General features: G+C 36.5%; 1 protein-coding gene across 1 annotated transcript in view; it reads right to left on the minus strand.

The window, feature by feature from the left end:
• Positions 1-7,113: 7,113 nt before the first annotated feature.
• The window catches only part of MTNR1A (melatonin receptor 1A), a 58,993-nt gene continuing 53,730 nt past the window's right edge, over positions 7,114-12,376 (minus strand). The window contains exon 2 of the mRNA XM_017836501.1: positions 7,114-7,990. Within this exon, the coding sequence (XP_017691990.1) occupies positions 7,122-7,990 (869 nt within the window). The 3' untranslated portion in view covers positions 7,114-7,121. The remainder of the gene's footprint in view (positions 7,991-12,376) is intronic.

Below are 12,376 nucleotides of genomic sequence, written 5' to 3' on the forward strand. Positions count from 1 at the left end.
CCCTGTGGAACCCCACTAGGGACAGGTCACCAGTCTGATGTTGCCCCATTCACTGTTACCCTCTGTGCTCCACCCATGAGCCAATTGTTCACCCATTGCATTATGTGTTTATCCATTGTCCATTCTGGACATTTTATCCAGAAGGATCCTGTGAGAGACAGTATTGAAAGCTTTCCTGACATCCAAAAGGATTACATCAACTGGCTTCCCTTGAACAACTAGGTGGGTTACCTTGTCATAAAAGAAAATCAGGTTGGATAAGCAGGACTCTTCTCTCATGAAGCTGTGGTGCCTGTGATCAATGACTGCGTTGTCTTTCAGATGTTTTTCAATACTTTCCCGAATAATTTTTTCCATAACTTCACCAGGTACTGAAGTGAGACTAAAAGGCCTGTAGTTTCCAGGCCTGTTAGTTGATAATGTAATCAACAAATATTTTCTATAATAATTAGATGGTTTGGACTTCAAGTATTTATTTAATTGTAACTGAACTAAGAATAACATGCACTTTTTTAATAGATCATTAAAACATTATTTAGACTAGCAGTAAAATCTTGTTTCATTTATTAGATGGGCTCCCTGTTTCCTCTAACAGCCTTTTGATGGTAACATCAGGGATGATTTCTTACTAACTATTCCTTATTGTTGAGCTCTTCCTGAAACAATGTCTATTTTTTTTCTCTAAAATCTTGGTTAACAGTCTTTTTATTTTTTTGTCAAATGCTTCAATTCTTGGTCTTACCTACTCTGAATTTGTTTTCCTACCCTGATGCATCTCATAAGAGGTTTAAAGTGCAACCCTTCTTTAGTGACTTTTTAATTCCTCCCTCGGTACAGAAGCTGGGGTCTTGACATGTAGGAAAAGAAGAAGGAGGCTAAACGGGATTAATGAGCATTTACAAGAAGAATAGTTACTTTAAAAATTATAAATCAGAATTTATATTTGAAGAATATAAACCCTTGTGGGTTTGTTCATGTTATACATTTTTATGCTTATATTAAATCAGAGATTCTTGAGGGTGACTAGTACTGAAATTATGGTATTTAATTTTTCTGTGAGATGGTATTTAACTGATATCAAAATATTGATATTAAAAAATACAAGTGGTCATAATAGATCACAATAGGACAGAGACATTTCAGAGTCAGGAACATTATGGCATAATGTTCACTGCTATGAACAGATGGAAAAGGAACAGGCGAGCTGATAGCATGGTCAGAACTCATGAAGGGAAACATCACATGGGATTGGGAAGGAAAAAGTATTATTTTTGGAAGGACATATATTTCTAGGAGTTGTCTTGGAAAATTGCTTTAGCATCAAAATTGGTTTGGAGAGGTGACCAGTGTGAACATAAATATTAATGAAAGAGTTAATATTTCTGCTTTCAAGCTAGGCAAAATTTACGGTGAGAGAGACTGAATGATAATAAACTATAAGGAAAGACTAGAACATAGTGAACAAATTATTGGCATATTAGCCTTTCAACTAGTCTGAAACAGAAGTTTGGGGATCTAAGGGCTTTATAGTTGGTTTAATGCACCTGTAATAGCTATGTTTCTTTATACTGGATATAAAAAATCTCTTGAATATGGTATTTGGTGAACATATCTTTTTACATGACTTGAGGTTTGTAAAGCATGCATATATAATCCATAGATCTACATAATATTTTTAAGTAACTTAAAAAATTATCAAAAAAGGCTTAATTTAGTTTTTCCACGTTATTTTTTAAGCATCTAATATTGTACTGTTAAAAAGGAAGCAGAATCTTCTTTCTGTGAATCATTGCAATTGTTTTTTGTGTATCTGTTTAGGGTTTCTGTAGACAGTGCTCTGTGGCAGAAAATTTCACAGCTTAAGTTGTATGTAAAAGTATTTTGGTCTGAGACATACACTTGTATTGCCCTGAATTTTATATACATTATGAAAAGCTGAATATCTATACATATTGAAGAAGAGTGAAGGGTACTTATTTGAGTATAAGCACTTTTAGAATCTGGAAACAAACATGCAAAGTAAAATTCTTGTGATTAAATCAAAGCCCTGAGTGCACATGCAATATAAGCAGAAAGAATAACAGGAAGTAGACTTCCTGTCTCTAAATCTCTTATGTTAGTACAATATTTTGCTAAATAGATACTACTTATACAATTAAGAATGAAGCCACATAAAAGACTGCTGACTTTACATATTTGCTTATAAAAATGACAAAGCACAGAGACAGTTCCACTGGATGAAGTTAAATTTGCAGATAGTTAATAGGCAAATTCACATTCTCCCACAACATGGACAGTTGACAATTGTGAACTTCCTTAGAAATAAAATATATATTTATTGTGTAAATAGCGTTAAATAGCTAATTTTTAGATTTATGAAATCTAATATGTCAAAATCCTCAGCTGACATGACACACTGAAACTGTGCTGGTTTATGTGAGATGAAAATGAGACACTATGTCTCAAATGCTGTTTGGTTATAACTTTTGGAATAACCTGTATATACATTTATGAATAACATGCTTTTCAAAATGGGCATACTTTGGTCAGTGTGTTGTAGTAGGGATGGTTTGAGTGATGAGTATAATATTAAATTGGGAAAATATTTTCTGTGACCATTATTAATATATGTACTTCTTTGATGAATTTACTTCTGTTTCTATTTAAAATTATAAAAGCTATTGACTTGTACTGTAAGTCTTTTTCCACCCTATTCATATTACAATCTCTCACATCTTTGAGGTAGGAATAAAATTTTTAATAAGTAAATTCATAAAACCACATAATGGAATTCTTAACACAGGCAAAAATTTGAGATACAGTACAGGGGCTATAAGCCAGGCCACTACTTGAATATTTTTTCTTCTAAAAAATTCAGCTTTAGCATGTGTGATTTCCCAAACCTCAGTGACAAGATGACAGACATTTGTAGTTCTTAATTATTCATAAACCTTGTTAATAATACTTAGAAAGTGCAGTTATTAGAAAAGAATTAAAGAATAACAGTCCATCTATATTACTACAGTTTGTGAACAAGTTTTTCAAAGAGAAGAAGATTTTGAAATTGTATTTTAAACTGGATGACCACATATACTTATGTACTTGTGTATTATATTTTGAGGAGACTTTTTTATGACTGGTTTTTTCAGTGCAGTTTAAGGGAAATAGCAGTTCCCTTCAGTATGTCATAATTAATCAGATCTCACACGATACCATTTCAAAAGTGGTCAAAAAGAAGAAAAAGATGTGATCATTATAGAAGGATGCACTATACACTAATACAGATTGATAGTATGTTTATTATGGATGATTCCTATACCTACCTTCTAAAACAAATTCTTATTCTAAAACAAATAATAAGCAAAAGAAAAACAGTAAAATCATTGCTATATATTATGCCTATTGAAATAACATATGTTTGCTTCATATCTCTGCACTTGCATTAGCCCAGTGGTAGAAGAAAATGTGCAAAGCACTCTTAAGCAAGCTATTCCAAATGAAACTACATTGTTGCATACAGTTACAGTTCAACTACAATAAATACCCTGTTTGATATTAATATATTCATTAAGATTCTCTTTGCTGGTAAATATGTAATACTGCCAAGCTTCTTTGTTAACATGAAGTTTGCAATGCAGATGACCACCTGTCTGTAAGAGTACAAGATGTTTTGATATAAGATCATATTCAGATTGTCAATGTAATCAAGACTGGAATATAAGAAAGAAATTCTTGTAGGATAAGGTAGAGGTCAATTATGCTATAAGTCTTTGGTGCATTGCCTACAGAGGCGTGCACTGCTCCTTCACAGAGGTTCTTTGGCTTCACGGGAGCTCAGACCAGAAATGGATAGGAAATAGAAAAGGGACGGGCCCCTGTAGATGTGACAGACACCTAAGACTCGCAATTTAGAAATTAATCTGTCCAGGGCTGATGACTGCTGTAGGACAAGTACACTATCTAAACCATCCAGACAGAACTCTAAATAATGCAGTTTTTCTATTCTAGCCTTTAGTATAGGGGAAAATTTAATGTTTTGGAATGTAAAAAACCACATCAAGGCTCATCTACTTTCACAGAAGCAACTAATTTTGGATAAGTTTCTAACTCCATCTCCTTAGAATGGACAGAAATCATTATCATTTTCATCAACCTTTATGTTGACCATAAAGAGTCAGATGTTGTGAGGTGCTGACTTATGTTGTCATGCCCATTGCCAATGAGCAGCTGACAAGGCTGCTGATTGTCTTAGATAAATCACTTCAACTCCTTTGAAGCAATAGACTTGGATTAAAAGTAACCATTACTGTAAAGTACTTCAAAACGGCAGTAAATGCAAAAGTAATCTCATGAGAGCAGCAGATGTTGCTCAAATTTTTCATTCATAGTAATTTTAAACTAAATTCTAAAGACTTGCCCCCCAAAGAAGAACCAGGGATTAGTTTATTAAAATTATTGCTATATTTAGCAGCTTAAAAATTTGCACCAACATGCAAATTCTGTGATCTAGATTTAATACAAATATTTCAAAATACAGATCTGAAAAATGTTCTCCATTTTTATTACAGGCCTATTCAATAAAATATATACCTTTGGTATAATTTGTTCTGTTGTATATAGCAAAGCATTTTCATTGTCACCAAAAATATATTTTAGCACTTGCGAATTACAGGGGACTTTAATTCCTCAGATAACCCACAATATTGGATACAGTGTCTTCAACCGGCTCATAAATATGTAGACATGATACACATGTACATTTTCTGTTGGAAATGGCAAGTGACAGATCTTTGAGAATCCTAAACTTACTAATGATTAAGCTACTTAAGCTGTCTTTATGCTACTTTAATAAATATATCATAAGACATCATTTTCATTGAAAATATGCTTTAAATAAGGCAACTTTTGTAAGAATTCAAATATTGTTTTCTCTTGCATGAAAAACTCATTTTCTTGTAAGGTAGTCATGCCTCCCTTGCTATTCTAAAATCACTATGCACAAAGCAATAAAATTACAGAGCTAAGCATCCTCCAAGGATGAAATCACAGTGAAGAAAGCTGTGATATACTTTATGCTGTTAATCATGTTGTATCATATCGCATCACATGATGATACCACAATAGAAGAGAGCTGGTTATTTACACAGTGGTTCTGACTGAAAAATGTAAACAAAGATGAGTCAAGCACCTTGGCAATGCATTGACTTTCTAGTTCATAACCAGGGTTTTACAATGTTGTTCATTAGTTCTGTTGTTAACATGACATGAGGCACCTGTTTTTAAGGTAAGAAACTGGTCAGATGATGAAGTGTCAGTACTGCTTTCAAGTAAATATGAATATGTTTCCTTTTAGTTCATTATTAAGTCAAAGGTATGCTAATCTATGATCCAAGAAAGATGAAATGCTGTCAGATTCATATGCAGTTTAAGGAGTTCCATGACATAGAGTAACTTGTTTTCTAAGACATATAAGCTCAAGAAAATCTCCACTACAGTAAATAATATTTTAAAAAAATTCTTTAGGTAAAATTCACATTTTAACATAGATTAACAGAAGTCTGATGGCTATTCAGAAACTCTTAGTCCCATTGACATTGTTGGAATCGGCTTGGAAAAGCTCAAGTGTACTCAAACATCGCTGTAGGTATAAATGCTTGAGCATTAAAAGCTATGACAGTTGGAGCTTCTTTCCAGAACTAAACGCTCCTTCTTTTTAAGGTCAATTTGAAGGTGAATCCTATTGTGAATTGCTTTTCTCCGCCAGAGGACTTCATTATAAACAGACATTCTTTGTTGCAGGAGACAGCCTAACTATTCTTCCTCACTTCACAGTGTACTTCCCCTCACTGAAGAGGTGCCTGCTATCTGTGGAAAGTCCACATAACACATCCTGTCCTGAGAGTCACAAGTTCCTCTTTGTGCCACTGTCATAAGTAGTATCTTCTCTGTCCTATTATTTAAAGGTATCTAATTGTTCTAGGTTATTCTACTATGTTCATAATTGTGTTAAACACCTAATTATTAATTTGAAAATCTCATCTGTGTCAGACTACAAAATAATCTCTAGTCTCAGGCTATTCTCAGGAGAACAATTTCCAAAAGATATTAAATGCTCATTCTGTATCTTATTTCCCAGGGTTGCATGGGGTTAAGATTCCACTGACTAGACAAAACTTGCCACTCGTATTAAATGCATTTATCTTCTTCTCACAGAGGTTTAGAACTTCTATCCTTTACACAGGTGAGATATAACAATCTTCCTCACCTATGTTTCTAGAAGGTGTTTCCTCAGAAGCTCCTCTGGGGCACTTCCCCATTTCATGAGCTACCATCTCTTCAGAAATAATGGTAATTTAAATTTCTCTTTCCAACCCTCCTACACATTTTTTTCATGCTGGAATGGCTTGACCTGATGAATCACAGCTCTTTTCTTTCCTTGCTGTTTATCCTCCTGCCCTTGGAGCTTTGAAGATAATCAGTCAGGCATGTTTCTCCCCTTAAAAGCTATTTTAAAATTGAGAAGTCAATTGAGAATGTCATTCTTAGGAGGGTTGCTGAGGTTTAATATCCAAAGAAAATTATAACTGTGTCCATGTTAGTAGCAAAGCAATATAGATAGAGGTACTTATCAAAAATCCTGATGAATTTTCAATTACCTTGATTTTTCACTTCACATCTCGTAATATATTTCATAAAGGCCTGATTCCTTCTTTTAAAAGAAGTTTCCAGAGGTTTTAGAATCAAGACCACAACCTGGCCAGAAAAAGCAGGTGGAAACGGCAGGAAACTTTTATGATTTGTTTTACTGCACTAGGCAGTGTGGATACTTCTGTTTCAATCTCTTTCTAGGTGTTTGTCTTCATTTAAGGGAAAAAAACAAGTATCCATGTATAACTTGTTATTCAGTCAAGGATATCATTATGTCATTATACAAGAGATATACCATTGTATAATAGGACCTGTATACCATGGCTCTATATCAAGCTCCCAAATACTATGAAAGGAATTTGATCAAAGTGCTCTCAGTGTAGAAGATATATTTCACTATAATATCTAACAGTAGAACTAATAAAACAGAGACTTTATTTGGATGCTGTTGAATGACAGTAAGATTCCCATTTTCAGACAGAGTCCACCTTTACTTGATTGTTGTTTGTAATCAATGGAGAAGGTTTACTTCTCATTCTGTCTCCTGCATCATTAGAACTATCCTGGAAAAAAACATTTGCTGTACAAAAAGTGACAATAATTCTCTTGTATTCTCTTCTGAAGTTCTGATTCAGGAGTCCATATACTATAGCATTAAGGCAGCTGTTGAAATATGCCATATAATAACTAGATACAAACAACCACTCTGGAATCCTAGGGATTACAGTTTTTGGGTTGACAGCCACAGCAAGGCCTATAAAGTTCAAAGGGGCCCAGCAGACTGCAAACAGTACAAATACTACAAACATGGTTACAAAGTTTCTGAAGTCGTGTGGCTTCAGCCTAGGGTTGTTATCTGGTTTAACCCTTCGCCTTACCTGAATAACGAGGATCCATATTCTCAAGTAACAGAAAGTAACTACGGCTATGGGAAGCAGGAAATGGAAAAACACAATTGCTATTGTATATGCTGAGCTCACAGATTGTGCAAATGTACACGAGTAAATCCTGGGGTCATACTGTAGCGATCCCACAAACAGGTTGGGCACAATAGCAACAAATGTCAGGACCCATATAAGAACAACATAGCACAATGAATTCTTGTTGCTGTATAGCTTGTCATATTTGAGACTGTGGCAGATATAGCAGTACCGATTGATAGCGATGCCTGTAATATTGAAGATTGATCCAATGACACTTAGGCCCATCAAGAAGCCACTAATCTGGCAGTGTAGGTATCCCAGTTTCCATCCGTTGTGAAACACAGATGTGAGGACCAGTGGATATGGGTAGATAGCTACAATCAAGTCTGCAACTGCCAGGCTTACAACAAACACATTTCCTGTAAAATAAATATAAAAAGGCAAGTATTAGTTTTTCTTTTGGTCTTTTTCTGTCATTTCTACTCTCATTATATTTATGAGAAGCCTTAAGCGGAACACTTTAAATGTAATTAGTTTCTACTTTCTAGATCAAAATTCATTATATCAGAAATAAGACACTCATTTTGAGTCTAAAAAGGTATCTTAAATTAAAGATGCACCTTTTAAAAGAAAACTGTCTTTAAGCTTAATTACCATGACCTAGTATATTTATCATGTCATTTATTTGGATTCTTCCAAACACACAGACTTAGAACTAATATCAAATTAAGATATCCATAACTTTAAGCCTTGCCTTGGTTTTAAATAGTATCTCTTGAAAAATCAGCAGAAATAATATTACTAATAAATTTCAAAACTCACATTTACCTTCCTTATTTAATTTAATTCCCTTTCAGTACATTACCCCTTAACTTTTCCAGTCCTGAAATGAAAATCTCTTTTCCCCCATTTATATTTCAAGCTTCCACGACTTTTACGTGACTTTTATAGCAACTGTCTTTGAATCTGCTGGCTAGGACTTCTCTAAACTTAACTTCTAAGAGTCTAGCTGAACACAGACTTAGTTGTCTTTTCTAAACTCAGAGACATGCTCTTCAGTAAAAAAGTGATGCTGGGCAGTGACCTAGACAGTTCCTAGATACTACTGATGTCCCGCTCTTCTCTGTCTCCAAACAGAAAAATTAAGCAATGAAATATTCTCTTGGTTCATTTTTTAACAAAGAGAGATGATAGAACTCCTCTCTCCTTCAAAAACAATGGAATCCACCAGGTTTTGAATTAATCTTTTGAATATAGATTATATTTTCTTTTTTTAGTTGCTTAAACTGAATACCTCCCAACCATTCTAGTTTCTAAGAAGAAGCTCACGAGATACATTGAAGTCACTTTTATTCATTTTTAAAAGTAACTATTACATGTATTGGTCTAGTTGTTCATGTCCATTTCTACAGAAAGTTATAAATGTGTGTATACACATGCATGTATGTAGGTATATAAATGCATATTCTAAATAGGCATTTGTGTGTTTGAGATTCTGTTTTGCAATTCCGAGATTATTCAAGGAAGATGAAATATGAGCTTCCGTTGCAACCTGTAATAAAATACATTGTTAGCTTTAGATGATGTAGATTTCATTATTAGTCCAAAGTGGGGTTGGTGAACTGTTTTGCTCTTGGGCAGACAAAACACAAAAAAATAAAAAGAGTTTATAAGAAAAGATAAAAGTATCTATGGAACAATAGGGCATTCTATCTCAAACAACTTAAAATGCATCTTCTCTCACTAATCTTAGCCTTGAAATGGCCAGCTAGAAATATTACGTCTGCAAACGCTGACAGAGAAAACCAGAAAATATCTGTCTCAGGATGCTACTTACACTGTCCTGTTTAAATTTTGATACGTGCAAAAGTACCACATTTGATATTTATACAAATGTCCTTAATTTAAAGACTGCTACACTAACTGTGATCAATTTTGTTTCTGGATTTATAAACAACTTTCTCATGATAGCGTCTATAGTTGTTTCTTCTTTGTCTGGGAATTCAATGCCAGACTGCAATATGCTTATCCTGAAGCCTTTGACAGAATTCCAAATCATTTCAGAAAAACATCAGAGTTCCTTTCAGCAGAAGATGATATGGGGAAAAAAACATTGCTTTCAGAATTTACCCTTGATGTAGTGGCAAGTGATACAAGGATAAAACACTACATGGAACTTAGAGCTCTGGTTTTTCTTATGAACCAAGGATTGGAAAGTAAATGAAAATTTGCTGTTAGTGGTTTTTTTCCCACTAACAAGAATATTGCAAAATTGATAAAACGGTGACATATAAAATCACAATACTTATTTAAATCACAGAATATGCTGAGTTGGAAGGGATTCATTAGGATCATCGAGTCCAAGTCTTATCCCTGCATAGGACCATCCCCGTGAGTCACACCATGTGCCTGAGAGTATCATCCAGACACCTCTTCAACTCTGCCAGGTTTGGTGCTGTGACCACTTCCCTGCAGAGCCTGTTCCAGTGCCCAACTACCCTCTGGGTGAAGAATCTTTTTCTAATATCCAACCGAAATCTCCCCGGACACAACTTCAGGCCATTGCCTTGGGTCCAGTCACCGGTCATCATAAAGAAGAGATCAGTGCCTGCCCCTCCTCTTCCCCTCACAAGGAAGTTGTAGACTGCAATGAGATCTCTCCTCAGTCTCCTGTTCTCCAAGCTGAACAGATCAAGTGACCTCAGCCAATCCTCACACAGCTTCCCCTCAAGGCCCTTCACCATCTTTGGACACTCTCTAAGAGCTTAATATCTTTCCTATATTGTGGCGCCCAAAACTGCACACAATATTCAAGGTGAGGCCGCACCAGTGCAGAGCAGAGAGGGACAATCCCCTCCCTCGACTGGCTGGCGATGCTTTGCCTGATGCCCCCCAGGACACGGTTGGCCCTCCTGGCTACCAAGGCACTGCTGACTCACATTCAACTTGCTGTCAAAGAGGATTCCCAGGTCCCTTTCCATGGCACTGCTTTCCAGCATCTCATTCCCCAGTCCGTATATATATCCAGGGTTGCCCCATCTCAGGGGCAGAATCCAGCACTTCTCCTTTTTGAACTTCATATGGTTGGTGATTGCCCAGTCCTCTGATTTGTCAAGGTCTCTCTGCAGGGTCTTCCTGCCTTCCAAGGAGTCAGCAGCTTCTCCCAGTTTTGTATAATCTACAAACTTGCTTAGTATCCCTTCCAGTTCTGCATCCAAATGATTTATGAAGATGTGGAAGAGCACAGGGCCCAAGATAGAGCCCTGTGGAACCCCACTAGGGACAGGTCACCAGTCTGATGTTGCCCCATTCACTGTTACCCTCTGTGCTCCACCCATGAGCCAATTGTTCACCCACTGCATTATGTGTTTATCCATTGTCCATTCTGGACATTTTATCCAGAAGGATCCTGTGAGGGACAGTATTGAAAGTTTTCCTGAAATCCAAAAGGATTACATCAACTGGTTTCCCTTGAACAACTAGGTGGGTTACCTTGTCATAAAAGAAAATCAGGTTGGATAAGCAGGACTCTCCTCTCATGAAGTTGTGCTGGCTGTGATCAATGACTGCGTTGTCTTTCAGATGTTTTTCAACACCTCCCACAATAATCTTCTCCATAACTTTATAAGGCACTGAAGTGAGACTGATGAGTATGTAGATTCTGGGGTCCTCCATCCTGTCCTTCTTGAAAACTGGGACAATGTTCACCAGCTTCCAGTCAGCTGGATTCCCAAGACCACTCTAAAACCACCAAGAGAGGTTGTGTGATGACATCAGTCAGCTCTTTGAGGATTCTGGGATGAATCCCATCAGGCCCCACAGATTTGTAGGGATGCAGCTGGAGCAGCAGATCCTGCACAATTTCAAGGTTGACTGGGAGTTGATCATTCTCACAGTCATGGTCCTGGAGCTCAGGGCACTGAGACCCCCTTGGTCCATCATCCAAGTTGAAGACAGAGGCAAAGAATGCATTAAACACCCCTGTCTTGCCTCTGTCCCTGTTTGTGAGGTGATCATCTCCATCCTGTAACAGGCTGATGATATTTCTACACTGCCTATTGCCATTAATGTACTTGAAAAACCTCTTTTTATTGTTCCCCACAGTTCTGGCAGCTTCAACTCTAGCTGGGCTTTGGCAGCACAAATTTTCTCCCTACAGCAGAAAGCAGAATCTCTGAATTCTTCCCATGTCACTTGACCTTGTTTCCACTGGGCATGCACCTTCCGTTTTTGCCATATTTCCAAGAGAAGATCCCTGTTCAGCCAAGCCAGCCTTCTGCCTTGCCTGCTTCACTTCCAGCATTTCGGAACTGACGATTCCTGTGCCCTTAGGAGGTGATGTTTGAAAAGTTACCATCACTGATGGACCCCAGCATCTGCAAAAACACTTTACCAGGGGACCTTACTTACTAATTCTCTGAGCAGCCTGAAGTCTGCTCTCCTCACATCAAGAGTTGTGGTTTTGCTTGAAAGAATTTTATATATATACATATATATATATATATATGCTGTTAAATTTCTGCTTAGCTGGAGACTGCCCATCCCAAGCTTCCTTCTCTGACATCCACTGAAACTTCTGCTGGTGCTCACTATTAATATTGTTAATATTCTCATTTTTTATCCACTGGAGCCAAATGATAAGGAAAGAGCTAAAAGTAGGAGATTTTTTCCCTTCGTTGAAAGGCAATACATGGTATACTTTTCTCTGAATAGTTTAACTTTGGAAACTGAGTCCAGGAAGAGTAGACACTCTGTCTTTGAATCAGCCAAATCTCAAGGTTCTATAAACTCATGAACCATAGTTG

Source organism: Lepidothrix coronata, unplaced genomic scaffold (assembly GCF_001604755.1).
Source record: "Lepidothrix coronata isolate B3197 unplaced genomic scaffold, Lepidothrix_coronata-1.0 Scaffold0, whole genome shotgun sequence".
Lineage (NCBI taxonomy): Eukaryota > Metazoa > Chordata > Aves > Passeriformes > Pipridae > Lepidothrix > Lepidothrix coronata.